This window comes from Chiloscyllium plagiosum, unplaced genomic scaffold (assembly GCF_037043375.1).
Source record: "Chiloscyllium plagiosum isolate Xiang-an unplaced genomic scaffold, Cpla_swu_hap1 HiC_scaffold_36, whole genome shotgun sequence".
NCBI lineage: Eukaryota > Metazoa > Chordata > Chondrichthyes > Orectolobiformes > Hemiscylliidae > Chiloscyllium > Chiloscyllium plagiosum.
In genome coordinates, this window is record NW_028270174.1 from 14,529,881 (window position 1) to 14,556,290 (window position 26,410).

Here is a 26,410-nt window from a genome sequence, read left to right on the forward strand (position 1 = left end):
GGCCCCCAGTTTACTTCCTTTGTTTAAAAGAGGCATTTCTGAAATTCAGTGCATAGACCTCAAGTAACATTTTATCATTGCTTCAACTCTTGTGATGTATTTTTAAAATGCAGATGTCTCTTACATTCTTCTACTTTTGATAATGAATAGAGATTGCAAGAAATCTGCATTTATCTTTTGTTGCTATCTATGGAGAATGTCCTATAAATTGCAACCGAGCACGAGCCATAATCCCCTATGCCTGCTCTGTTCCCGTATCTATCTATGCTCACTTTATTAAACCATCTATCTAAATTATTCTCAAGGGTTGAAATTATCTCTGGTTCAATCACTAATTCGGGATCAATAGAAACTTTGAATATTATCCTGTATTAAACAGCTAAATGATTTCCAGGACACTCTTTTTTTCACTCCTGAGGCACAGATATAGCCAGATGTGCTCTTAAGCCATTTGGGTACTAGGCTCAATGTTCGCTATCAGCAGAATTAGCTAATATCTTGCATCAGCTTGGCTCATCCATTTGACTGAGGAATTAGTTGTAAATCAAGGATTTAAGTGCATGCTCCGGGTTCCTTTTCGGTATATTCTTAAGGCCTACTCAATCTGTCCTCCTCTCTGTGAAACATTAATCTGAGGCTTCCTTTGACTTTTACATGGGTATAAAAGATCCATGATGTATATCAAAGGGAACTTTTCTAATGCCTTTGCTAATGATTCATGTTTAGCCAATGCAGAGGAAAACCATTAAATGAGCAGTGATGTTACTGAATATTTTTTATTCACTTAACCATTTAGATTCTTTTCAGTTGCTGTCCCAAGTTTGGCAATCATTGATAATTCGCAAAAACAATTATTTGACTTGATAATATAGGAATATTTTTCAGGAATATTCAGTTGCACAGATTTCACAAAAAAGACTTGGGATCATACTAATTTGCAATCTGGAGCAGCATCAGAGAGCACATACTGGGTGAAATTGTGTCACAAAGATTATTGAACATCTATAAAGTAACTTATCTATACACCATTAAAATGTGCTGCTTAGCTTTCCAGCTGTAATGTTGGTTTTGAGTACAAAGGAGTTTGAAATCAGCACAGAATATGATTAACAGATCGGTAATGATTTTACATGCATATATAATCATACTACGCACAAGTTAATTTCTGGCTTTGAACCCATGTAGTGCACAGCTTGCATATTATATTTGTTGGATATTCCTAAGTTAATAACAAGAGTACTAAATTTTGAATAAAGGAGGCGCCAATGCCTGAGGTTTTTGTGGATAATGTGGTATGAAACTGTAATGTTCCATTGTTCTGGGGAATTTTATCTAATAGTTTAAATTTTTGCACTTAAAGTGTATCATTTTAGCTTGTGAAAGTTGCTATGATTGAATAGTGACAACAAGATCACAGCATCAATTCAGTAACTGTAGCATCAGTTTTATTTTAGACAAACCATACGACTTCATGTAATTAAGTTCATCATTTGTATCCAGTCTATTTTGGGACTTTCCCCTGTCCTCATCAATTTCATGAACTCCATGTGCAAGCAAATGGATTTAAAAATAGTACAACAACATTTGCTTCATTAATAGTTAATGGCAAGTGTTGTAGAAATAAACTATATCATGGCTGAAATGAATGATCATATGAGGCAATGCAGCATACTTGATCTTACACTCTGATTTGTTATATGTCTAATTCTCAATTACTCTAACTCTGATCTGGCTGGCCTTGTCCTTCACCCTTTACAATCTGGAACTAATGCAAATTACTGCTGCCTTTATCCTTTTTCACATGATGCCTCGCACTCACAGACAAATATTGGATCATAGTTTCCTACTGGCTCAGTTTGAAAATTTCTGTCCTTGTGTTTAATCCTTCCACTGACTCATCTCTCCTTTTTCCTGTAAATCTTCCTATTCTCTGAACGCTGCTTTCCTCTGCCTCCACTCCTCCTCCATTCCTGGACCTTTTGTATGCCCCCTGTGTTTCCACCATCTTTGAAATCCTCTTTATAATTGCTACTTTCATCAGTTTTTAAGTCATCTATCCTGATATGTTTTATTTTGTCTGAACAGTCTCGTTATTTATTTATTGCACCTCTGCAAATTAATAATTGATCCCACTACCCACCGCCCCCCGACCGCTACACCCTTTTATTTATGTTTTTACTTTGACTTATCATTGAGCATTTTTAACAAACTCTTTTGCTAATAAAGGAACCTTTGTTGTATGAAAAGGTTTTAAAAATGTTTTGCAATCCAATTATAATTCATGTTCCTTCCATCATACTTGTTCTTTGTGCCATTTTGTCAACAGGGCAAGTTATACGGCAAATTGTTATCAGCAAGGCAGAAAATTGCCATTGAGAAGGATGTTCCCCCAGCTATTTTGGCTACAAATAAAATACTGCTGGACTTTGCCAAGATAAGGTAAGTGAAATATATTTAAGTCTAGCCTGTAAAACGGAGTACAGCTCACTTATTATAATTGATCAGTCAGCTAATAATGTTTTTTTGTGTATTTTAAAGTGATGTACAGCAGCATTTACACTGTCTGGCACCCACCAACTGGAATTTCTGATGCTGCCTGAAGGCATCATTGTTAATACATAAAATATTGATGTTGGTTGTGAAGTGAGCAGAATAGAATCAATCGAAATATGTTTTCCTGAGTTTACAGTTATGTGTCAAATACGCAGTCTGTAAGCCATTGCAAGTTCAGATAGGACTGGAGTCCCTTCTCTTGACATCAAGGCTGCATTGACCAAGGAGTCGTAGCAAAACTAGATTCAATGGGATTTGGTGGGGGGAACCTTTCCAACAGTTGGAGTCATACCTGGCCCAAAGGAAGATGGTTGAGGTTGTTGAAGGTTAGGCATCTCAGGTCTAGCACATCCTTTGCCAGGAATTCCTGAGTGTAGTTCGTGTCCTAAGTCCAAATGTATTAAGTTGCTCCATCGGCAACCTAATCTCCATTGTAAGGTTAGGAGTGAGGATGTTTGCCAATGATTTGTAGTGCAGCAAGACCTGGATAAACCCAGGTTTGGGCCGACAGGTGGCATGAAATATTTGTGTTACGCTCTAGCCCAGCAATGACCATTTCTAATTGGAGAGAATCTAGCCATTACTTTTTGGCATTCAATACAATTACCATTGTCAAATACCTAGTTGTCAATATCACACTTGAATGGATGACTGCAGCTCCAACAACAGTCAAAGCTTGACATTATCCCAATCAAACAGTCCACACGATTGGTACTACGTCCACGAGCATTCACTCCCTTCACCATTGATTTGATTTACTTATTGTTGTCACGTACTGAGATGCAGTTAAAATGATTGTTTTCTATGCTATCCAGGCAAATCTCACCTTCTGTAAGTACACCAGGGTTATAGAACAAAACGCAGAATATAGTGTTACATGTACAAAGTGCACTGAAATTTCAACTCTAATAGATGAGCGGTCTGTTCAAAACTCTTGAAAAAAGTGGGCAAGAAGCAGTTCTTGACTCTTAGTACATGTTTTCAAACTATTATTTCTTCTGCCTGATAGAGTGTATAATTGGGGTGGGAGGGGTCTTTGGATATGTTGTCTGCTTTCCTGACACATTGACATTCAGTAGCAGACGTGTGTACCATCTACAAGATGCATTGCAGAAATTCACCAAGTCCCCTTCAACTGTGCCTTTCAAACTCATGACCACTATTAACTGGAGGGACAAGGATAGCAAATAGCTGGGAGTTTGATCACCTGCAAGTTCATCTCCAAGCCACTCACTGTCCTCACCTGGAAATATATTGCCCTTCCTTCCGATTTGCCGGGTCAAAATCCTGGAATTTCTCTAACAGTACTGCAGTGTATCTACACCGAATGGTCTGTACCAGTTCAGGAAGGTAATTCACTAACCCCTTCTCAAGGAAACCTGGAGATATGGACAAAATGCTGGCCCAGACAGCAAAGCCACATCACAAGAATGACTAAAGTGAAAATTGTGTTATATCTCTCCATAGCCTCTAAAAGGAGTAATAGGTGAATATTCCTGAGTTTGCTAACTTACAATGCCATTGGTATAAAACCAGTATGAGTGAATTACCTGGAAACGTCTTTGTAGTCTTTTATTAAGAGTTCAGCCTATGGTCCTTACCTGACTGGGGGGAGGGAGGGGAGAACATTTGGTAAGAGTGCTCTTTCACTTAACGTTCTTAATAACTTCCTGCATGTCTTGGCAAAATTATGATTACTTTTACCCAGAAAGGCATCTATTCCAGAGGGACAGAAGCATACCAGCAAAGGACTCACTGCTCTATTCACTCATAACTCTAAGGTCTTAGACACAGCAAAGTGCCTTTTGTACGGGTGCTTTCAAATTGTCGAGAATTATTACCCAGGCTACCTAAAAGGAGACCACGCTGATTCAATAAAATACCCCACTCGTAGTGCAGAACAGTTGCAAAAGTTTCAGATCTACAGTAGAACATCCAAGATTAAAATAACAGCGCATGTCCCCTTTCTCTTTCTTGTCCAATCTAGGTGCAGCACTTTCATTACTTTAAGCAACACTCATTTTACTAACCCATCACAATGGTCTCTGACCATTTTTAAAAACAAATAATTATTTTTGAAAATAATTGGCTTTTTCATTTCCTTTGAACATTTTAGTTTGCTGGTTATGAGAATATGGCAAAAAAGATGGTTATTTCAACCTGTGCAGTGATCAGAGGTAAAGAATCATGTAACAAAGCCTCCAAAGCAGGTTGAACCAGAGTTACCTGTCCAACAAATAAATGTTAATCCTTACTTGTTGCCCAAGCCACCTCTGTATGTATGTGGCTGGATTCCCTTCAGGATCCCATTTTTCTTTTTAGTACCTTATTTAGTGCCTTCCAAACACCAATGAAATCAAACATTTGCCTATACCTAAACACTTGACTTTCCTAAAAAAAAAAATCAGTGTTTGCAAATCACGACCTGCCCTGCCCATTAGAAATGTGTCCTGCCAATCTGATGAATTACTGGCTTTCAATTTCATTCTGGATTGTGGATGCAAGAGGAGCATTCCTGCTAGTAATATGAACCAGGAGGTGGGACAGCCAAGTCAACAGTTGACACTCTGTGTCTGATACAATGCATGCTACATTTTGTGTTGTTCAATCATTCAGGGATGGGAAGAGTCTGTGTTGCTAACATTAAAATGATCCCTTTTTGAATTTCAGGTCTGTGGTACTTTGTTCTTTAAAAGACATGGTTCCAAACAAGCTTACTTTTGACCGCTTTTGTATTTGCATTTTACTTAATGCAGTTAAGTATTTGCTGTACAGTTCTCGATTCATATTTTCCTTTCTGTAATCTCTTTTCTGTATCAGCACTTTGTTTTAGTTCCTACCCTTATTTAACTTGCACCACTGAGATTTGTGAATATATTTGAGGATTTATAAACAGACTGCATAATTGAGTTGACATGAAGGAGATTGTGGGGGCCAACAAATACATATATAATAATGGGATGTGTTATGGCAATGCCTTTTAACATTGCTGTCCCTGTGTTTATAGCTGCCTGACATGTTGAAGGGGCATTGTCTTCACCATCACTATTTTGCATAGTTGCATCATACACTGCACAGTTACAGGGAGAAAGTGAGGATTGCAGATGCTGGAGACCGGAGTTGAGAAGTGTGGTGCTGAAAAAACACAGCAGGCCAGGCAGCATCTGAGGAGCAGGAGAATCGATGTTTCGGGCATAAGCCCTTCTTCAGGAAGCACAGTTATATACAGACAAGGGTATCCCTGCATGAAACTTTGATGCGACTGGCATGTTTCAAATCATTTACTCCAGTCAGATAGTCTCAAATGAAGTGACATATGCACTGCTGGCAAGGTATAACGTCATCATTATTACAGTGCCATTACTTGGATTTTGCACAAAACCCTAGGGCAAGCTTTAAGACCCTGCTGATCTTTCTTTGTTTCTGATGCCAGAATGTCCCCTCACTTGAATTTATTTATTGGTCTTTTTGGATTTCCAGAAGGCCTTTGACAAGGTGCCACACAGGAATCTGCACATGATGGGCATGGTTAGAAGATTGGCTGAAGATAGAGTGTGGGGTTAAAAGAGTCTTTTTCAGGATGACAGCTGGTGGCAAATGGAATGCTGTAGCATTCTGTGTTGGGACTGCACTATTCATGTTAGACATTAATGAGCTGGATGAAGGAACTGGAGGCATTGTTGCTAAGTTTGCAGATGACACAAAGAAAGGCGAAGGAACAGATAGTGTTGAAGAACCAGGGAGGCTGCAGAAGGACTTGGACGGGCCACGGGAATGCGCACAGAAATGGCAGATGGAACACCGTGTAGGAAAGTGTGAGGTTGTGCACTTTGAAAGGAAGAATAGCGGCAAAGACTATTTTCTAAATGGGGGGAGGCTTCAGAAATATGAAGCACAGGGGACGTAGGAGTCCAAGTTCAGGATTCTCTTAAGGTTAACGTGTAGGGTCAGTCAGTAGTTAGTACAAATGCATTGTTAGCGTTCATTTTGAGAAGGCTGCAACAGCTGAGGCTGTAGAAGGCTGTGGAGTTTGGAATATTGTAAACAATGTTGAGCCCCCTATCTAAGGAAGGAGATGCTGTGCTTGTTGGGGGTCCAGAGGAGGTTTATGTATAGAATACCGAGAGGCCTGGATAAAGTGTATATGGGGAAGTTTCCAATTGTGAGAGAGACTAGGACCTGAGACCACAGCCCCAGGGTGAAGGGCTGACTCTTTAGGACTGAGATGAGATGGAATTTCTTCAGCGAGAGTGTGTTGAATCTGTGGAACCCTGCCACAGAAGACTGAAATCAAGTATCTATCCATCACTGTCTTTAATAAGAGTGATGGATGGATACTTGATTAGTAAGGGGATCAAAGTTTATGAGAGAGAGGCAGGATTGAGAAGCATATCAGCCATGATTGAGTGGCAAAGCAAACGTGATGGACTAATTCTGATCCTACATCTTATGGTCTTATTGTCACTTGCAACCAATAAATGAGGGGTTTAGGTGGTTGCATTGGCTTAGCCAACAGGCAGACCAACTCTTTATTTAAAAGAACAGTGTGTTTTGTATCCATAGTGATGTTATGGACAACTTATCCACTTGCCTGCCAGCACTACAACATGTGGTCTAATAGCAACCATCGTCCTTTATGGACTGCTGCCTGAAGTTGATATTGCACATCTCAACTGACTAAACAACACGCTGAGCTCTAAGGGCAGGTTTTTCATGTACCAGCAGCTTGACAAATTACGACAGGAAGGAGCTCCTCGTGCAAAATGAAGAGTTATTCTCCTTCTATATAGCACAGGCTCAGACCCACTGTTGCAAATTTCAGAGTACGCCAATCAGCAGCTTCTCACTCCCATGTCTTGGTTTTTTGCACAAGTTTTACATTATTACATTTAGAAACCAGTCTTTTTGCACATGGACAATGTATTCAGTAGAACAATAGTTTGAGAGCTTGGGTTGGATTTGAAACTAACAGGTTAAGGCATAGAACCTGCTCACAAATAAAAGGTATTTGCTATGCCATTGTTAAGATATTGTTGGCATTTTGGTTTCTGGAAGTTTGTTACTTTAACCTTTTATATTTGAAATGTCAATTCATTTTTCTCCTAATTGGAAAGATTGATGTGTAACTGTCCTGTCCTTGTCAGTTCACTGTAATTGGCATCATGTCTGCTACTAGCATCATATGGATTCTCTGCTCATTTCAGATGCTTATTTCGCAAAAGCAAACTGGCTTTGTGACTTATGTACAAGTGAGTTAAGCTGGGTCCTGGTTCTGTGGGGATCCAGCAGAATTGAGTGGTCAAAATAGTTTGAATAACTGCATTAAGCTTTAGTGTTTTGACTTGAGCTGAATGTCCTTGGACTGTTCTTATGCTTTCCACTTTCACTCATGAGACCCCATAAAAGTCTTATTATTATTTTACCTTCTAACCGCAGGCCGTCGACTGCTGACAATCTGAAACGAATTGATGGGGTATCTGAAGCCAAATCTGGTGTGTTGGCTCCCCTCCTGAATACTATCAGGGAATTCTGTCAAGCTAATGAATTGGAGGTATGTTGCAAAAAGATGTTTATTTTATTTCCTCCCTCATACTGGGCAGCACGGTGGCTCAGTGGTTAGCACTGCTGCCTCACAGTACCAGGGTCCCAGGTTTGATTCCAACCTTGGGTGACTGCCTGTGTGGAGTTTGCACAATCTCCCTGTGTCTGTGTGGGTTTCCTCTGGATGCACCGGTATCCTCCCACAGTCCAAAGATGTGCAGTTCAGGTGAATTGGTCATGTTAAATTACCCATAGTGTTAGGTGCATTAGTCAGAGGGAAATGGGTCTGGGTGGGTTACTCTTCGGAGGGTTGGTGTGGAGTTGTTGGGCCGAAGGGCCTGTTTCCACACTGTAGGGAATCTAATCATTACTTGAAAGTTTGTGAGCTATTGTTACAGACGTCTACAAAATATTGGGGTCGAACATTGGGGATCCCACTTCAATCCAATGCCATTGATTGACGGTAGGAGAACATAGTTATGACTTTTCTCCCTCAGATTTTTAACTTCTCTCTGCACTTTTTTTTCCTGTATTTGCTTTAAATCGGTCCCAATACCTTTGATGCATATACTCTGTGCTGTCAGCTTGTAAGCTCCCAATAAATAAAAATAGGATTGAGAAATATCAGAAAGCGCCATTCACTAGGACTGCTCCTAAGTGCGTTTGGACTCTCTTTCTTGGCTTTTTGTACAGTCTAGAAGAAAAAGATTCATTGTCAGTTCACAGTGCTGAATTGGCATCAGCAATTCAAAACTTCAAGTCTGCAAAATAAAGACATCTCACTTAACCATTATGTACAAGCTTACAGATTAGAAGCCAGCCTAAGCGATTCTGGACTGTGCTTTACCATTTGATAAGTTTGTGACTGATTGGACTTTAGCCTCATTTCCACTTTCTTGCAAACCTCTGCACCTTGCAACTCCCTAGTCAGTGAAGAATCTGTCTCCTTCTGCCTTAAAAATATTTAGTAACTCTACAATACTGTATGCTCTGAGGAGGAGAATTCCTCAGATTTGTGACCTTCTGAGAGAAAATATTTTCCCTCGATCCTAAAGTCATAGAGTCATGCAGCAGAGAAATAAGCCCACCATGTCTATGCTGACCAACAAACGCCAAACTACACTAATCCCATTTATCAGCACTTGGTTCGTAGCCTACTGTGCCCTGGTATTTTAAGTGCTCATCGTGAGGCTTCTTAAATGATGCAAGAGTACCTGCCTCCACCACTTGTCTCGGGCAACACGTTCTATATTTCTACCACCCTCTTGGTGAAGAAATCGTTCCTCAGATCTTCTCTAACCCACTTGCTCCACATCTAAAACTTGTGCTCTCTCATCTTGGACACATCTGTGATAGGGATAAGATTCTCACAGTCTGCTTTGTCTGTACCTCTCATTGTTTTGTATACCTCAATCACATTTCCCCACAGCCTCTTCTGCTATAGGGAAAGCAAACCCAGCTGATCCAGTCTCTCCTCATAACTGGAATTTTCCATTCCAGGCAACATCCTGATGAATCTCCTTTGCACCCTCTCCACTGTAATCACATCCTTCTGATAGTGTGGCGACCAGAGTTGCACACATTATTCCATCTCTGGCCTGACCGATGCTGCATGAAGTTGCAACAAGACTTTGCTGCTCTTGTATTCTCTTTCCCAGCAAATGAAGGCAAGCATTATATATGTCTTTCCCTTTGTTAGACTTCCCCAAATGCATCACCTTCCACTAATCAGTATTAAATTCTACCTGCCATTGCTCCACCCAGTTTTCCAGCTGATCAATATTAAAAAGTAACTTGGAACCATCCTCCTCACTACCAACAACTCTTTCAATTTTCATGTTATCTGTACTAATTATGTAATTGCTGGCAAGTAATTACTAATTATACCTTCTGCAATCAATTCAAAGTCATTTACATACATAACCAACAGCAAGGGTCCCAGCACCGATCTCTGTGGTACATTGCTGGTCACAGGCTTATAATCTCCCAAACAATGCTCCACCGTTACCCTTTGTCTCCTATTTACAAACCAATTTTGGATCCAGTTTGCCAACTTGCCTTTGATCCTATGGTCCCTTGCCTTTTGGGCAAATCTTCCATGTGGGACCTTGTCAAAGGCCTTACTGAAATCCATGTAAACCACATCAACTGCACTACCTTCTTCAATATGTTTGGTCACATTTTCAAAACAAAAACTCAGTTATATTAGTCAGACAGGGTCTCTCTCGAGCAAATCAGTGCTGGCTATCCCTGATCAATCCTTGCCTTTCCAAGTGTAGATTAATCCTGTCCCTCAAATATTTTTCCAATAAGTTTCCTACCACTGACATATCAGACTGTCTGTGTGGTCTGTAATTACCTGGCCTATCCCTGTTGCCCATCTTGAGCAAAGGGATCACATTAGCTATCCTCCAGTTACCTTTGATGAGAAACCACTCATTTTAAATTGTGTCTCTATTCTAGTTTCCCACTAGAGAAAACACCATTCTAGAAGCCACCCTGTCAAATCCCCTCATTGTCTAATTTCAGATCTTGGATGTTTAAGTAGAATCCTCTCATATTTCTAAACTTTACAACCTATATTCACAATCTTTACAACCCTTTCTCATAAAATAACCCACTATTGCCAGGAATCATTCAATTTATATCGAATCGGAGTGTGGTGCTGGAAAAGCATAGCCGGTCAGGCAGCATCTGAGGAGCAGGGGAATCAACGTTCCAAGCATAAGCTCTTCATCTGAAATGAATAGCCTTTCTTAAATGAGGACACCCAAACTCTGCACAGTGCACAAGATAATTTCTCTCCAATGCTTTGTCAACTCTCTCAAAACATCTTTGCTTTGGTATTCCATTTCCCCTTGCAATAAACAGCAACAATCCATTTATCTTCCTAATTACTTGCTGTACCTATTTGGAGGTGGAGGAGCTGGTGTTAGACTGAGGTGGATAAAGTATAAAATCACACAACACCAGGTTATAGTACAATAGGTTTATTTGGAAGCACTAGCTTTCAGAGCGCTGTTCCTTCAGGTGGTTGTGGAGTATAAGATCATAACACACAGAATTTGTAGCAAAAGATTACAGTGCCATGAAACTAAAATGATATGTTGAACAAACCTGGATTGTCAAGTCATGTTTTAAAATGGTTTGCAAGTTTTGGTTAATTAAAATGTAAATCCCAGAACTTCTTTTGAGTAACAAAAGATGACATCTCAGCTCAGGTGTTGCATTAAAGGTGTGAGGTCAGAGTCTGTCTGTATCCCAATCTTGAGTCAGACTGGTTGACATGACAGTTATCTGTGAGGAAGAGCATCTCGCCAAGACCTTCCCTATGCCTCCTCTTTTCTCCTTTTAAACAACCACCAAACCTTAAACAGACCATTGTTCGCAGCAAACTTCCCAGCCTTCAGGACAACATCACCCACAACACCATACAACCCTCTCATGTCAACCACTGCAAGACGTGTCAGAGTGTCGACACAGATACCACCATTACCCGTGGGGGCACCACCCACCATGTACGTGGCAGGTACTCCTATGACTTGGCCAACGTTCTCGATCTCAAATGGCAAGGATGTCCTGAGGCATGGTACATTGGTGAGACCAAGCAGATGCTACGACAACAGATGAATGGACTCCACGCATGTTTTGGGCTAATTTATTTGAGGGGGTAATAAGCTATGTGGATAAAGGAAGCTGGCAGATTGCACATGGGTGTACCCTCCCAGTTGGGGAGCACTTCCATAGTGTCAGGGACATTCGGCGTCGGATCTTCAGGTGACCTCCAAGGCGGACTTCGGGATTGGCAACAATACAAAGTGGCTGAGGAGAGCCTGATAGCCAAGTTCGGGACCCATGGAGATGGCCTCAACCGGGATCTTGGCTTCATATCACACTACAAGTGACCCCACAACACTGTACACTCTTGCACGCATATAAATTGCAGACCCACTCTCGTGTACACGCACTCTCTCGTACACACGCGCACACAAAAGATTCATCTTTTGTGTCTGAAGTGTTGATTCTTTCCCTTTTAAATTACATACTGCTGTTCTGTTCTTCTTGCCAAGATGTCAAGTTCACATTTTCCCACATTATCGTCCATCTGCCAAAGTTTTGCGTATTCACTCCTCATATCCTTTTCGCAGCTTGCTTTCCCATCTATCTTTGTCATCAGCAAATTTAACAACAATAAAATGAGTTCCTTTTTCCATTGATTATAGATTGCCAAGCCAAAGTGACCCATCTATCCATGCTCTTTGTTTTCTGTTGCTTAAACAATCTCTTACCCATGCTAATATGTTACCTTCCATACCATGAGCTCTTACTTGATATGGCATGTAACACATGCCTTCTGGAAATCCAGTTTCCTTTATCCACATTGCTTATTACCTCCTCAAATAAACTAGCCTAAAACATGATATTCCTTCCACAAAACCACATTAATTCTGCCTGATACTAGTGAGGTTTTCTAAGTGTGCTGCTATAAACTTAATATATTCCAGCATTTTACCTTGCCAAAAGTTAAGGAAACTGACCTGTAGTTTCTTGCTTTGCATTTCTCTCTTTCCTGGAATAAATGTGTTACAGTCACCTAAGTTACATTAGATTGAATAGCCAAAGAGTGACATAAAACCTTTATTCATTTTTAAGGAGTGTTATGGGGTGTTCCAGTATCACTGGTAATTCTGGTTTAGTGATGAGATGATCTGACAGTATGGGATCATTTGGAAAGAAGTGACCCTAGCATAATTACTTTAACTGAGTTAACAGAAAAAAAAAGTAAGAGTCGAGGCCAAAGTCTTGTTTTAATAAGTGAAATTACTCAATAGAGCAATCAATTAGCAATGGGAAATACTTGGAGATGGAATGATGTATGACTGAGTAAGCGCAATGTGGAGTACAGCAAAAACTGAACTTCAAAGGATTGAACTGAGAGAACACCATTGAGTGCATGCTCTTGAATACATTACTGAGAGAGTGCTGCACTGTTTGGGGTGCAGTCATATTAACAAAGTTGTTAAATGGAGGCCCCAACTGCTCCCTTGTATTGGCAGAAATGATGGCAGTATTGCTTAAGGAGCAGGTAAGTGTCGCTGCATTTCACCTACATTTAACATTTTCATCCTTTTGTTGCTGGACAGCATTGTCTTGTAGGGATTAACTAAAAATCTCAGTAAATTGCAGTGGTTAGGCGATAGACCAATGTAGGTTCATGGCTATTTTCACCCTTTTTTAGTTTCTTTTCACTATAAAATAGTTTTCTGATACTGTCAGCAAAATTGAAACATTTAACACTTGATGGGCTAAGGCAGAAAAAAAACACTCCCATTATCCAAAATCATAACATTACTAACTATTCTCAGTCCTTGTTATTTGTTCATTTGATACCCAATCATCCGTGTGCACGTGAGGTCAGCTCTAGACACCATTCCAAATTTATTCCTTTGCCTTGTCCAGTTCCATGCACAGACATGGAAATGGTATCTGCAGGATTTTCATGTCCCTACTCCCTCAAGCATAATGAGGGCTGAGCGTATCCATGATTAAGTTTACAAACTAAATTGGAAATAAGTTCTGAGAAGTTGATAGACTGTATTCATCTAAAGCCAGATTAACAGCTTTTATTAATTCTCAACAGATGGACAAGTTTTCTGTTTCAACTCACGTGGCAAATCAACCATTCGTCCATCTGAACTCTACGTCAGGCCATGTGGTAAGGAAATACTCCAAAGCTTCGCTCATTTTGCCCATCTCATTGATAAATACTGAGACTACAGATGGGTTACATGCTGTGTATCATTTGACCATTTCATGAATGTAGAGCAATCTTGTCCAACAGGTGGCCTGTGTCCCACCAAAGGGTCCTATCTGGTCTGTAATCCCTGTCTCAAATCCAGCTAAGTATATGTGGAAGATTTGCAAGAAAATGCTCCCCCCAAACAGAGGTAATTTCTTCTCTGCATTTGCTGTCATTGTCAGTGAGGTTGAGTTAGGTTCAGTTCCCATTTTCAGTCACAAATGCAGAAGAGAAATGGTTTCTGTTTGAAGGAGCGGTGAACTCTGTGAATTTCTCTACATTCATTCAGTCTGATGGCAGGATGAGGAAGTTACTAGGATGTACCAGGCCAAACAGCTGCAAGGGATGTGATGCCTGCTGGGTCAGTAAGCCAGCCAGAAGCTGTAGTTGGGCTTTTCCAAGGGATAGGTGGCATGTTTAGATCAACTTTGAGGTCGGAGTTGTATAGAGTCAGAACAGTGAGACCCTTTCACAAACAGGTCCCATCGCCTCAACTCACTGTAAGACTGTATTCAAGGTGGCAGAATGCATTTCCTTAGCTGTGTATGTGTGTGGCTGTGAAAGCAGGAGAGAGAATGAGTATGTGAGAGGCTGAGATAGCAGGAGAGTGTGTGTGTGTGTGTGTGTGTGTGTGTGTGTGTGTGTGTGTGTGTGAGAGAGAGAGAGGCAGTGACAGCAGGTGTGTGTGTGTGTATATATGTATGTGTGAGACAGAGAGGCTATGACAGTGGGAGCATGTGTATGAGAGGCTGTGATAGCGGGAGAGAGTGTGTGTGAGTGTGAAAGAGAGAGAGGCGGTGACAGCAGGAGAATGTGTGTGAGAGAGAGGGAGGCTGAGACAGCGGCAGAGAGTGTATGTGTATGAGAGAGAAAGAGATGGGCTGTGTCAGGGAGTGTGTGTGTGTCTGAGAGGCTGTGACAAGGAGTGTGTATGTTTGTTGGGGGTGGGTCAGTATGACAAAAGCGGTGAACCGTGAGCCAGATATGCACACTTTCTCTCTACCTCCTCTGCCCTCCACCAACCCAAATATCAATCCACAAAGCAGGTTTGGAAAAGAAGAAACTTAGGTTGAATTGCAACCTGCTTCTGATCCCCACTTTCTTATGAAAACCGCTGAGGCCATCTCATCCTACATGCCACAAGAGGCAAACACAAGGTTAGTGTTAGTTCAATTCAATTCTTTAGCTCACCATTTCCCTACCACCTCCTCCTCCCCTGGTGATCAAGAATTAAGGCTGCCTCTCTCCAGCTCTACTACTTTACCAAGCTGATTGAACTGATAGAAAAATATTTCTATTTGCTGCTTAGATTCATCTTAGTGACCATATTTGATGATTATTCATTCATTTAAATTATTGATTTATTGCTTTGGAACTGTTATGAAATTCATTGTTACAATTTTGGTAACTCTTATCTTTCTGAAATTGGCTAATGCCCTCCTGAGTAAGACAAAATGTCTTCCATTGCCAGCAAATCTGTTGAATAAAAATGATGATTTTGGTGTCCTTAAATGCTGAAGTGTTCTGTGTACAGTCTTCATGTACTTTGTGGTCTTTTTTGACTTATCCTTCACTACAGTAATTCTGCAGCTGTTGATCTGTTTAATTATTGTCTCTCTAGAACTCAGTCCAGAGATGAATGAGGTATATTTGAGGAAGGCAAATGAAACGAGAGAAGAGATAATTAATGTTAGAATACTGATAATGATGGAGGAGCAGAGGGATCTTGGAGTGCATGTCCACAGATTCCTAAAGATTGCAGGCTAAGAACCTTTGGGGATATTTTTCTTTATTGGCTAAGGCTAGCAAAGATTGGTTGAAATGCTACTTAAAACCACTTAAGCCAAAGTAATGAGTAGTGCATTACATGGAGCATTTGATTACACTAGGGATGGTGAATAAGAGATTATTACAAGTGTTGCCAGGAATAAATAACATTTGCTCTGAGGAAATGTTTGATGGGTTGGAATTGTATTCTTTGTAACCCATAAAGCTTGGGTAATTTAATTGGAAAGTATAAAATTTCAGGAGCCGCGATAGTATAATTTCAAAATACATGTTTCGGCTTAGCCAAGAGGTCAATAATTGGGATTTCAGTTTAAGGTATTTTGCAGAAGTACAGCTGAGCAGAAACCTTTTGCGAGTGTGCTGTAATTTCAAGGGACGTGAAAAAAGAGCTGAAAAGTTAGATTTATTGGATAACTCTTGCATCCAAAACAATAAGCTAATTGGCCACCACCTCCTGTGTGCGTTTTCTATGTTTGTATATAGATTTATGCGCCACATCACCAAATCTAGGCAAATTTAAAAGTTGAAAAATGTAGCACTGGAAAAGCACAGCAGGTCACGCAGCATCTGAGGTGCAAGAGAATCGACATTTCAGGTATAAGTGCTTCATCAGGATTGCTCCTCGGATGCTGCCTGACCTGCTATGCTTTTCCAGCGCCACACTTTTCGACTCTGATCTCCAGCACCTGCAGTCCTCACTTTCTCCAAATTTAAAAGTTGGCTAATATGTAATCTTACTGTTGAATACAGAAATATTAACTTGGTAACTTCAGCTGGAAGGTCTACAAGAAAGGTTTGCGAGTAAGAAATTTATAAATTAAAAAAAACTAACAGTTCCATTAATTTTATTCACAAGATAAAACATTGTATACCATCAGGTTATCTTTTTACATAGGCTGATGTAAAATATGAGTTACACACACACACACACACACACACACACACACACACACGAAGAGGTGTGTGTGTATATGTACGTATGTATATTTTTGTTTCTAAAAAGTCACTGATGAAATCTTATGGACCTAATTCTGGAAATAGTTCTAATCATTTTATACACTACGTAATCTTGTGATTTTTGATGTCATCCTTTTAGTTTCCAAGTAAAACTAGAGATTCAAGCAACTTGACTGTACCTGTAGTTGGTCACTGTTCGGCTGATGCACTGAAATCTCGTTACTCAAAGAATGTCAGTCAAGCTGGCACTCATCAACCAGTTCAGGAGCTGAACATCAATATCATTCCAGATCCTCCAGTGACATCAGGTGAAAAGAATTTTGTCTTGTTCAACTATTCAGATTTTTTAAAAGGAAATGTTATGTTTCTTTTCCCAGCCTGGAATTAAAATGTAAACTAAATAAGTCGATAGATACAGTAAGAATAGAACTATATAGGTTTTAGTAATTGGAAATGTTCTTCTGTTGATGAGCGCCTTATGTGGTTTGGCACAGGGAATGAAGAAGTCCCAGCTTCAATCCTTGGTTCCTGCCAAGTTAGGTTATCTCATTTGGTGTTGGATTGGAGGCACTGATGTTGGCCTTGAGCCTGAAGGTTAGGGATGAGAACATGTTTGCCAATTCCAAATCCCATTTATCCAGTCATGTATGTAGATGTGTGTAAATAACAGTCAGTCCCATTAGCAAACTGTCTGCATGCATATTGTCAAAGCACACATGGGAGGGATGATCATTTGACTTATTGGAGAGAACTGTTAAGTGTAGGATTAGAAGATGAAGATGACAGGTACAAAATAGAAAGAAAATATATCCACTCATTGCCACAGATTGGTAGATTACAGGTGACCACTTGTGAGCTCTTAATCACAACAAAACTGTTGCAAGATAGAAATGTGAGGGACTTTTTGTAGGAAGAAAGAAAATTTGGCACATCACATGGCATGTTGTACATTTTGGACTAATCTTAGAATTTGCATTTGTGAAGATTGGAGAATGATACATTGCAGTCGGAGACCCTCAAGTAAGGAGAACAAAATAATAGAAGATGTGCACATTCTCTGCATGACCTGCAAAAACCAGGATGAGTTTATTGGGTCTGGTGCTGTTGGGACACAAGGCATTATCCTGTCAAACCCCCTTGGCAATCAAAGAAGCAATTGTCAGATGTGCAGAAGCAAAATCCCCATGTCCTCTCAGAGCCAGCAGCAAGAGAGCAGGCTCACCACACAGATTTACAGTGAGTGTACACTTCATTGAAGTGAATCAGTGCCCAGAACAAAACCAAATGTTGTTTCTGAACCAGTGCCTATTCATAAAGTATAGTGCAGCATAACTAATACACAGTACAGGCATAAAAAGTATAACTTAAAAACTTAAGCCATTGCAGGATCCTTCTGTGTTCTGCCAGGGATGTCTTTTCAGCTGGCTTTTGAGCTAATGTCCATCTGTCTTTTATTTGTTTTGTTCTGCTTGGGTCATATATCCGTAATTTTGATTTTCCTGTGTTTGCTTTTTAAAGGTCACTCTTGGGTTGTGGGTGGAAAGACTGGCATTTGTCACGTATATCTCAATGCCCTGAGTTGATACAATTGAATGATTTTCTAGGATACTTAGGATGTAGCTGGAATCATACGTAGATCAGATACAGTTGGGAAGATCTGTCTCCCATCTCAATATTATATTAAGAAACCAGTTGATTCTGAATCAATTCTTCAGCTTTATTATGGCTTTTACTGTTACAACGTTTTAATTTTCAATTTTCTTTTTCATAAACTCAACTTAAATTTTCAATTTGCATTCGAATTCTGTTTTTCTTGGTTATTAGGACAAGTCTCTGCACTGCAAATACAAAGCAGCCCTATAGTTTAGTAGGACTATGGCAACTTTAATGCAAATATATTTTTAGATTTGAGAAGTCGTTAGTGCTCAAAACTCATGCGCTGTTGTGTAGTGTGCATGGATTTTATGATTCTTCAAATCCCTGTTCTTAGTTATGGTGCTCGCATTATAGGAGTGTGCAGGGTAAGTGCTTTCTGACAAGGAGGATGAACAACTAGGTAGGGTTAATCTTGGTGGTAATAAGTATTGTCAAAGCTTGAGAGCAAGGTAACTATCCATCCTGTAAACCAGAAAAAGGTTTCGAGAAAGGGAGAAATGGAACAGATTGAGCCAAGGTACAGCTTTTTGTTTTGGCATTTTTGTTTCTGAATCATTGTCTACTTGTAAATGAGCCCTAAATCATCTTGCATTAATAGATCTCAGCAATTTGCAATCTGTTGAGAAGCAGCACAATGGTGAACGTATGGTACAGCCAGAAAGTTCTTGTGCTGAAACAAAATCTCTACCACTTGGCACTCAAGCGGAAGAACTAACCTGGATTGAAACAGCTGTGAGTATTAAAGTTATGAACCTAATTTTTCTTTTTCATAAAATGGATGAAAACTATCATATTTCTGCAATTATTGATTTCTGGTTTTAAAACAATACATTTGAAATTAAATAAGATAACCTGAAGACTCTCAACCTAATGCTATGAGTGCAAATGCAGGTCTGATTTTTCAGTGTAACATTGTGCTATGAACACAGATAAATAAGTTAAACCAGACCTATAAAATTTGGGTAATTGTACATGCTGTGTTATTTCTGTAATTGCCAGAGGAAGGAGCATTGATTAACATCTTAATGGCCAGAGAAACTCATCCCTCATCAGCAATGATAAGACAAAATAACTGATATGAAATAATTGCTTCATTGAAGTGTGAAATGCAATGATTCTTTGTTCATGACATGATTCCATGTTAGGCTTTTCTGTTTGAGATCCTTGTCGCATATTCTTTGGTGTTTTGCCTATTCAGAGGATGTGTCTGTAGGTGGCAGTAGAATTCCAGAGTTCACTTTACCTTGCCATTCAATCTTCCATTCATTGGTTTATATTTGAAAGCTGCCATGAATTACTAAAGTTATTTGCATTTTCACATTTTAGTACATGAATGAAGAGGCAAAAACAGTTTTCTATATTTAAGGAGAGGAGAAACAAACACTTGCTACTACTCCGTTCTGAGGAAAGGTCAGGCCCGAAACGTTGATTTTGCTGCTTCTCTGATGCTGCCTGACCTGCTGTGCCTTTCCAGCACCACTCTAACCTTGACTCTGAGGAAGGGTCACTCAACCTGAAACGTTAACTCTGACTTCTCTCCACAGATGCTGGCAGACCTGCTGAGCTTTTCCAGTAATTTCTATTTTGTATTTTTGCCACAACTTTTCTGTGCTGTAAACCTCTGACTCTTATGATTTCCACACATTCTAAAGCATGCAGAAGATTCTGGGTTAGTTTCTAATTCCAAGCCAGTACTCTTCAGATTTGTTCTCAGGGTGAGAAATTTCAGCGTAGGGAAATGGTTTCTTTTCTCAGTTGAAGTTCCTTGTAGCAGACACTTGCAGACCACATGAAGTGTGTGAACCTGCACACGGACAGCTGCTCCAACTGTGTCCCAACATGTTTTCTATACAATCTCCACACAACACACCTGACTTGCACTAGTGTTTGTGTTTCTGTGTCATCTTTACAGTACAATTTCCTTTTGTACATTCTCCATGCCGACACCTCTATCAATGAGCCAACTTGCTAAGCAGTCAATGCACTATTCCCATTCAATATAAGTTTGTATTTAGAGTGTCTTTCATACCCTCAGAACACCCCTAAGTGCACAATGGCCAATGAATTACTTTAAAGTGTAGCTACTGTCTTTATGTAGGCCAGTGTGGCAACTAATTTATGCACAGTAACACCTCGCACGCATCAGTGGATACTCAGTTAATCCGTTTTTGGTGATGGTCAACAGAGAGCATCTTTTCTACATTACAAGTCAAACATTAATCAGAATATTCATTTACTGGATGTGAAGCTTCAGACAATTTGCTGATATACCTTCAATAATATATAAATGCATTTCTTTTGAAAGTATATATTTTATCACAGAATCTTACTCATTAGAAACCAGCTAAAGCTTCCAGTCAATAAGATGTAAATAATTTTCCCTAAAATACATTAATTAAGAATATAATTCTGGGGATTACTTCTCATTTGTATTAATGTTTACATTTTTGTAATTTTTGAGATAAGCTTTGGTTGTTAATTCTTAAAAACATTTTCATCATTAATACCCAGAAATGACTTTGTTTTGTAGATGCCTGAGAGAAAATCAATAGAACTTAGCTCAAAACAACAGAATGATAAATATTTTCCCTTCACCAATTTAACTTCAATGTGTCAGAATGAGTGCTCTGAATCCACCCAATATAGACACACGATGCAGATCTGTGCAAAATGGAAATCCAAGCATTGCTGAGAAAAGGGGGACACTGTCAAAAGCTTTTTAACTTGCATTGATCAGGACAGAACTCTATGCTCTCCATTGACCATCGCCAAAAATGGATTAACTGAGTATCCACTGATGCTTGCGAGGTGTTACTGTGCATAAATTAGTTGCCACATTGGCCTACATAACAACAGTAGCTACACTTTAAAGTAATTCATTGGCCATTTTGCACTTAGGGATGTCCTGAGGGTATGGAAGACACTCTGTACATATAAACTACCTTAAATGCTTTGTTAGTGAAAATTTTCTCTTTTTTTATATGAAGCATATCTCTATGATTCATTAATATATTCCAACTATAAATGATCATGTTTCTCCCTTCAGGGAAAACACACCAGCACTTGTCAAAAAGTTCAACCTGGCGTATCCTCTCTTTGTTTGGCATCATGGAACCAACCAGACAATGACACAATTGATTTATTTGATGATCTGCCCACAGAGGTGAGTCAGTTCCACTGATGACCACTTATGTTTTTTGCAAGAAGTTAATATCCTAAATTAATCTGGTCTCATTTGTGAGCATTTGGCCCATATTCCCCCTCCTTGTTATTTATATACCCATCCAGATACCACTTCCTCTGGCAGCTTATTCTATGGACACACCATCCACTGCGTGAAACGGTTGTCCCTCAAGTCCCTTTTAAATCTTTTCCCTCTTACCTTAAATCTATGACCTCTAGTTTTGGATTCCCCTACCCTGGGATAAAGGCCTTGGCGTTTCACCATATCCATGTCCCTCATGATTTTATAAACATCATAGGTTACCCCTCAACCTATGACTCTCCAGGGAAAATAACCCCAGCCTTTTCAGCCTCTCCCTATAGCTCAAACCCTCCAACCCTAGCAAACTCTTTGTAAATATCTTCTGCACCCTTTCAAGTTTAACAACATCTTTCCTATTAGCAGGGATACCAAAATTGAACATTGTTTAGGCTACTTTTGGAATACTGTGTCCTGTACACTGCAAGATGACATCCCAATCCCATACTCAGTGCATTGACCAATAAAGGCAATCATACTAAATGCCGCCTTCACTCCCTTGTCTATCTGTGACTCCAGATAGAACTATGAAGCTGCACTCCTAGGTCTCTGTTTGATAACTCTCCCCAGGACCCTACCATTAATTGTAGAAGTCTTGCCTTGATTTACCTTATCAAAATGCATCACCTCACATTAATTTGAATTAAACTCCATCTGCCATCCTTTGGTCCATTGGCCCATCTGATCAAGTTCCTGCTGTACTCTTGAGATAATCTTCTTTGCTGTCCATTGCACCACCTATTTTGGCATCATCTGCAAACATACTAACCATGCCTCCTATATTCACAGCCAAATCAATTATGTAAGTGACAAAAAAGCAGTGGACGCAGCACCAATCCTTGTGACATGCTGCTGGTCGCAGGCCTCCTGTTCTTGCCCTACTGTCATTCCATTCCCCCCCACCTCCGTCGAAGCAAAATGCTCAGATGCAGTATAGTTTTACCTCCTCCATCTTTATTCCAAGTCCTGGAGGGAGAGAGAACGATTGCCCATGTGTACATGGGCAGGAGTTCACGGTCTTATCTGGAACAGCAGTTTCTCAATGAACTATATAGTCATTTTACAGTGAGGAGCATCCAAATAAGGCAACATACATATTAATTGGGTGATCGTTATAATCATGAGTATCAATAGCAGAGACCAAGCCCTTTACTGATATACAATGAATGTTCTTAACCTTGTTCACCAGGTTCATACAATGGATATTTTTCCCCTTGTTAGCTGACCTTGCATACTGAATACTTCCAATATTGTTAAATGGCTCTCCGTAATGAATGTTTTTCCACCTTATTAACCCATTACCCTTGCCTCCAGCACCCCATTGTTATCTGTAAGTTCTTATCTGATCCGAGTCATGCTCAGCTGAACCTCTTGTTTCACAAAACTCAGAGCTTAACTCTTTCCCTGCCTGCTTATACCCTCTACACATTCTCACCACCATCCTTTGTCTCCTACCTTCAAACCAGTTTTATATCCAAAACAATGTGCCTACAACTGTGGCTTTGCTCTGCCTTTTGATAAATTGTCCTTGCCATTGTAACTCCCTAAACTGCTCCTATTTATTTCTGAGAGAATTTCAGAGAGGTTTTTCTACATTAAACATATTACATTAATGCAAGCTTTTGCTTGGGGGAGGTGATGGTGAGATGGAAATTGCCCTGGACTAATAATCCTGAGACCTGTGAAAATCAGTTCTCGCTCCCTCGCTCCCTCTGTCCGTAGTCTTTCTCTCTCATACACGCTCCCTGTCACTCTCGTCCTCTTTCCTTTTGTCTGTTTTGTCGGTTGTTCTTGTTTCAGTTTAGTATCTCTCTGCCTCTATTATAATTTAGTGAAATATACAATGTTTTATACATTTTCTACTCCCTGCATTCAAACTTACAATTTCGGTATTCTCTCTGGTTTGCACTAATCCTCAAGAGCTGCCACGTGATCTTTGATATTTCTGTGTGACCAACCATCCAGAGAAATCTAAGGGCAGCTCTTGAGTGGACCCACTCTTTGACTTTGAGTCTTCCTGAAATAGAGCACTTTGCTCTGACAATCTGGCCAAGATTGGTGTGCTGTGCTGTGCTGTGGAGGAATCATTGGCAGGTATCTACATCTTAACATTTTGTGATACAGTATATTGGCTCACCATTTGCCTTTTCTGGTAATCTGTAAACTGACTTGACTGCCCTTGACTCTTATCCAAGATACATCATAGATTCTGCTCATGTAATTGAAGCAAACACCGTGATGTTAAAGTAACTGATACTACTGTCTCCTTGCTAAAACCCTCTATTGCATGTTGTCACCATATTTGTACTAAGTAATCTGTTTCTTAACTTTTAAAAGAATCATTCGCAGGAAGTAGGTATCACTGGCTAGGTCAGCATTTATTGTCCATCCCTAAGTGCCCAGAGAACAGTAAATAGTCAACTCTATGCTGGTGTGCCTGGAGTAACATGCAGACCATTCTGGGTAAGGGTGACAGATTTCCTCCCTAAAGGACATTTGGTGAACCAGATTGTTTTTCTTTTCCTGACTATGATTTCATGGTTGTCATTACATTCTTAATTCCAGATTTTAATTGAATTCAAATTCCACCAACTGCAGAATTCAGGGATCTCAAGAATATTACCTGGGTCTCTGGATTCCCATTGAACAATAATACCATTAGGCTATCACCTCCTCTATTGTATGGCTCTGAACGATGGAAAGACATGGTTCACTCAATCAGCTTAAAATAATGCTGATTTTTTACAAGTACAATTTAGAATCTAAAGTAATTATTTTTTGTTTTGTTGTAGCCCTTAAAATTGAAAGGAAGTCTTAGATAGGCATTCTTCCACCATTGGCAGCTGTGTTTCAATCACTTAAGACTTGGGATCTGGAATTCTTGCTCTTAGACTAGGCATCTTTCTTTCTTTGTTTCTTTTTCAAATCCACCTTAAATCCCACCTCTTAAACACGTTATTGACCCCTCCTGATCACTCCTCTTTTGATTTGTCATTTTTTTGTTGTTGTTCATGCCTCTGAAACGCTTTGGGAGGTTTTTTTTTTCTAGCGGTAATGATCTAGCATACTTGATTTAAACATTTCTCCAACTAAAAATTTGGATTTTGCTCTCTCCAGAAGAAGCATGCAGATGCAGAAAAACCTGAAGTGACATCTTTCATCCAGACTACTGAGAGCAGTGAGAGCGTTCCAAGAAATGTATCCTCTACTAACTTAGCATCATGGAGCCAGCCATTGATTGATGTTTCTGTGGGCGATTTGTTCGATAATTCACAGAAAGAGGTGAGGCAAAGTGGGTAGTTTATTTGATGAGAGACACTATGGGTCAGGTTAACTAGGCTGAATGATTCAGGCCCATGAAGTTCCTTCATGCATCTATAATTTATTTTTCCTGAGTGTGACCACGTTTCATTATGGTACATACATGAAATAGTGTCTCTAAAATCCAGTACACCCAAGGGGAGCAACAACAAAATTAATTTAGTATTTTATTGCCTTCAGAAAATATAAGCATTTCAATTACAGTCAGGCAACATCTTGATTGTTAAGTGCTCATCTTTCTTTTCAAATCCCTCCAAGCCTTATGCAACCCTATCCATTTAATATCTTCTACCCTCAACCCTTTTGAGATATCTGCACTCCTGTATTGTGGCCTACTGTGCATTCCCAGTCATAATTCCTCCACTATTGATTTCAATGCCTTCAGTTGCCTGGGCCCCAAGTATGGAATTCCTTCCTTGTACTTTGCTTTTGTCCTTTAAGGCTTTTCTTAAGCCTGGTCAAAGAGACAGATTTATTGGTCATATGACCTCACATTTCCTTACATAGCTTGGCGTTTTGGATCCTTTGTTTTCTAACGCTGCTCCATTAGATAAAGGATCTAGATCGGCGCACGCTTGGAGGGTCGAAGGGCCTGTTCCAGTGCTCTCATTTTCTTTGTTCTTTTTGTTCTTGAACATTTAAATACATTAAAGGCACCATATAAATATAAGCTGATGTTTAATTGTTTGATGTCCTGAGAGTAATAGTTGTGAAATATTGGAGTCATGTGTGGGCCTGAATGGGTAGGTTCCTTTCCCTGACTGATGTGGGCTTCTAAACACAGTCCATTTGTCATCATTCTTTTTGGTGTTAGTGCATGAATGTTAGAATTTAACAAATTAAAATTCACGACTTGATACAGTTTTCAGTAAACTCATGATCTCTGAGTTTTTGATCAGTACTATGAATAGTCTGGAATATTGGGTTTGTTCATTGCATTAGCTGTTATTGCTCTTTAAAAACTCATTTGTGCCTATAGCAGCACTGAAGATAATGTTGCTTCACATGTTAACGAGCAGAAATGAATGAATAATTGAAGGAAATACAAAATGCATATTAGCACCCTCAATTTCCATCAGGAAATGATCCAAATCTTCAGAGCATTTAGTGTGAAATTTTGAAGATTAATGTGAGGGAATTATGTAGCCTGCTGTCAGTATTTGCATTGAATTCGTGCAAAAGGTGGAGAAAACCAGTTTAGTGATTTTACAGAATAATTTATCACTGTATCCTCCACGCAATGCTCATCACTTTACTATTTCAAGAATCTCAAAACATTGAGCAGGCCGAGTGACAGCTACAATGGAGCTGGTAACATTAATCAACATTCAGTCACCAGCCAAAGCCATCAGCTGTGACATTGAGTGATTGGAAGAGGCACAGAACAGTCAGTCACTTTGACAAAAGGGCCAGATCCTAAGAAGTCAGTCCAAGGTTAGTGCATACAGCAGAATGACTGAAGTCTTGTGAAATTCATCCAACCGTACAGATTCTTTGCGTTTTGTAGCAGGCAAGCATTTCTGGTTAACTAT

General features: G+C 39.7%; 1 protein-coding gene across 7 annotated transcripts in view; it reads left to right on the forward strand.

The window, feature by feature from the left end:
- The window catches only part of wrn (WRN RecQ like helicase), a 104,507-nt gene that overhangs the window by 71,195 nt on the left and 6,902 nt on the right, over nt 1-26,410 (forward strand). For 5 of the 7 annotated variants that reach the window (XR_015753311.1, XR_015753314.1, XR_015753312.1 and 2 more), the window contains 7 exons: nt 2,327-2,439; nt 7,990-8,104; nt 13,736-13,810; nt 16,779-16,947; nt 18,894-19,027; nt 21,342-21,458; nt 24,675-24,839. Coding sequence is in view for 1 of the 7 variants with exons in the window: in XM_087979980.1 (XP_087836106.1) it covers nt 2,327-2,439; nt 7,990-8,104; nt 13,736-13,810; nt 16,779-16,947; nt 18,894-19,027; nt 21,342-21,458; nt 24,675-24,839 (888 nt within the window). In the remaining 6 variants the exon portion in view is untranslated. Of the gene's footprint in view, nt 1-2,326; nt 2,440-7,989; nt 8,105-13,735; nt 13,811-14,937; nt 15,052-16,778; nt 16,948-18,893; nt 19,028-21,341; nt 21,459-24,674; nt 24,840-26,410 lie in introns of those variants that run through there. The other 2 variants (XR_015753315.1, XR_015753316.1) reach the window with 2 other exon arrangements.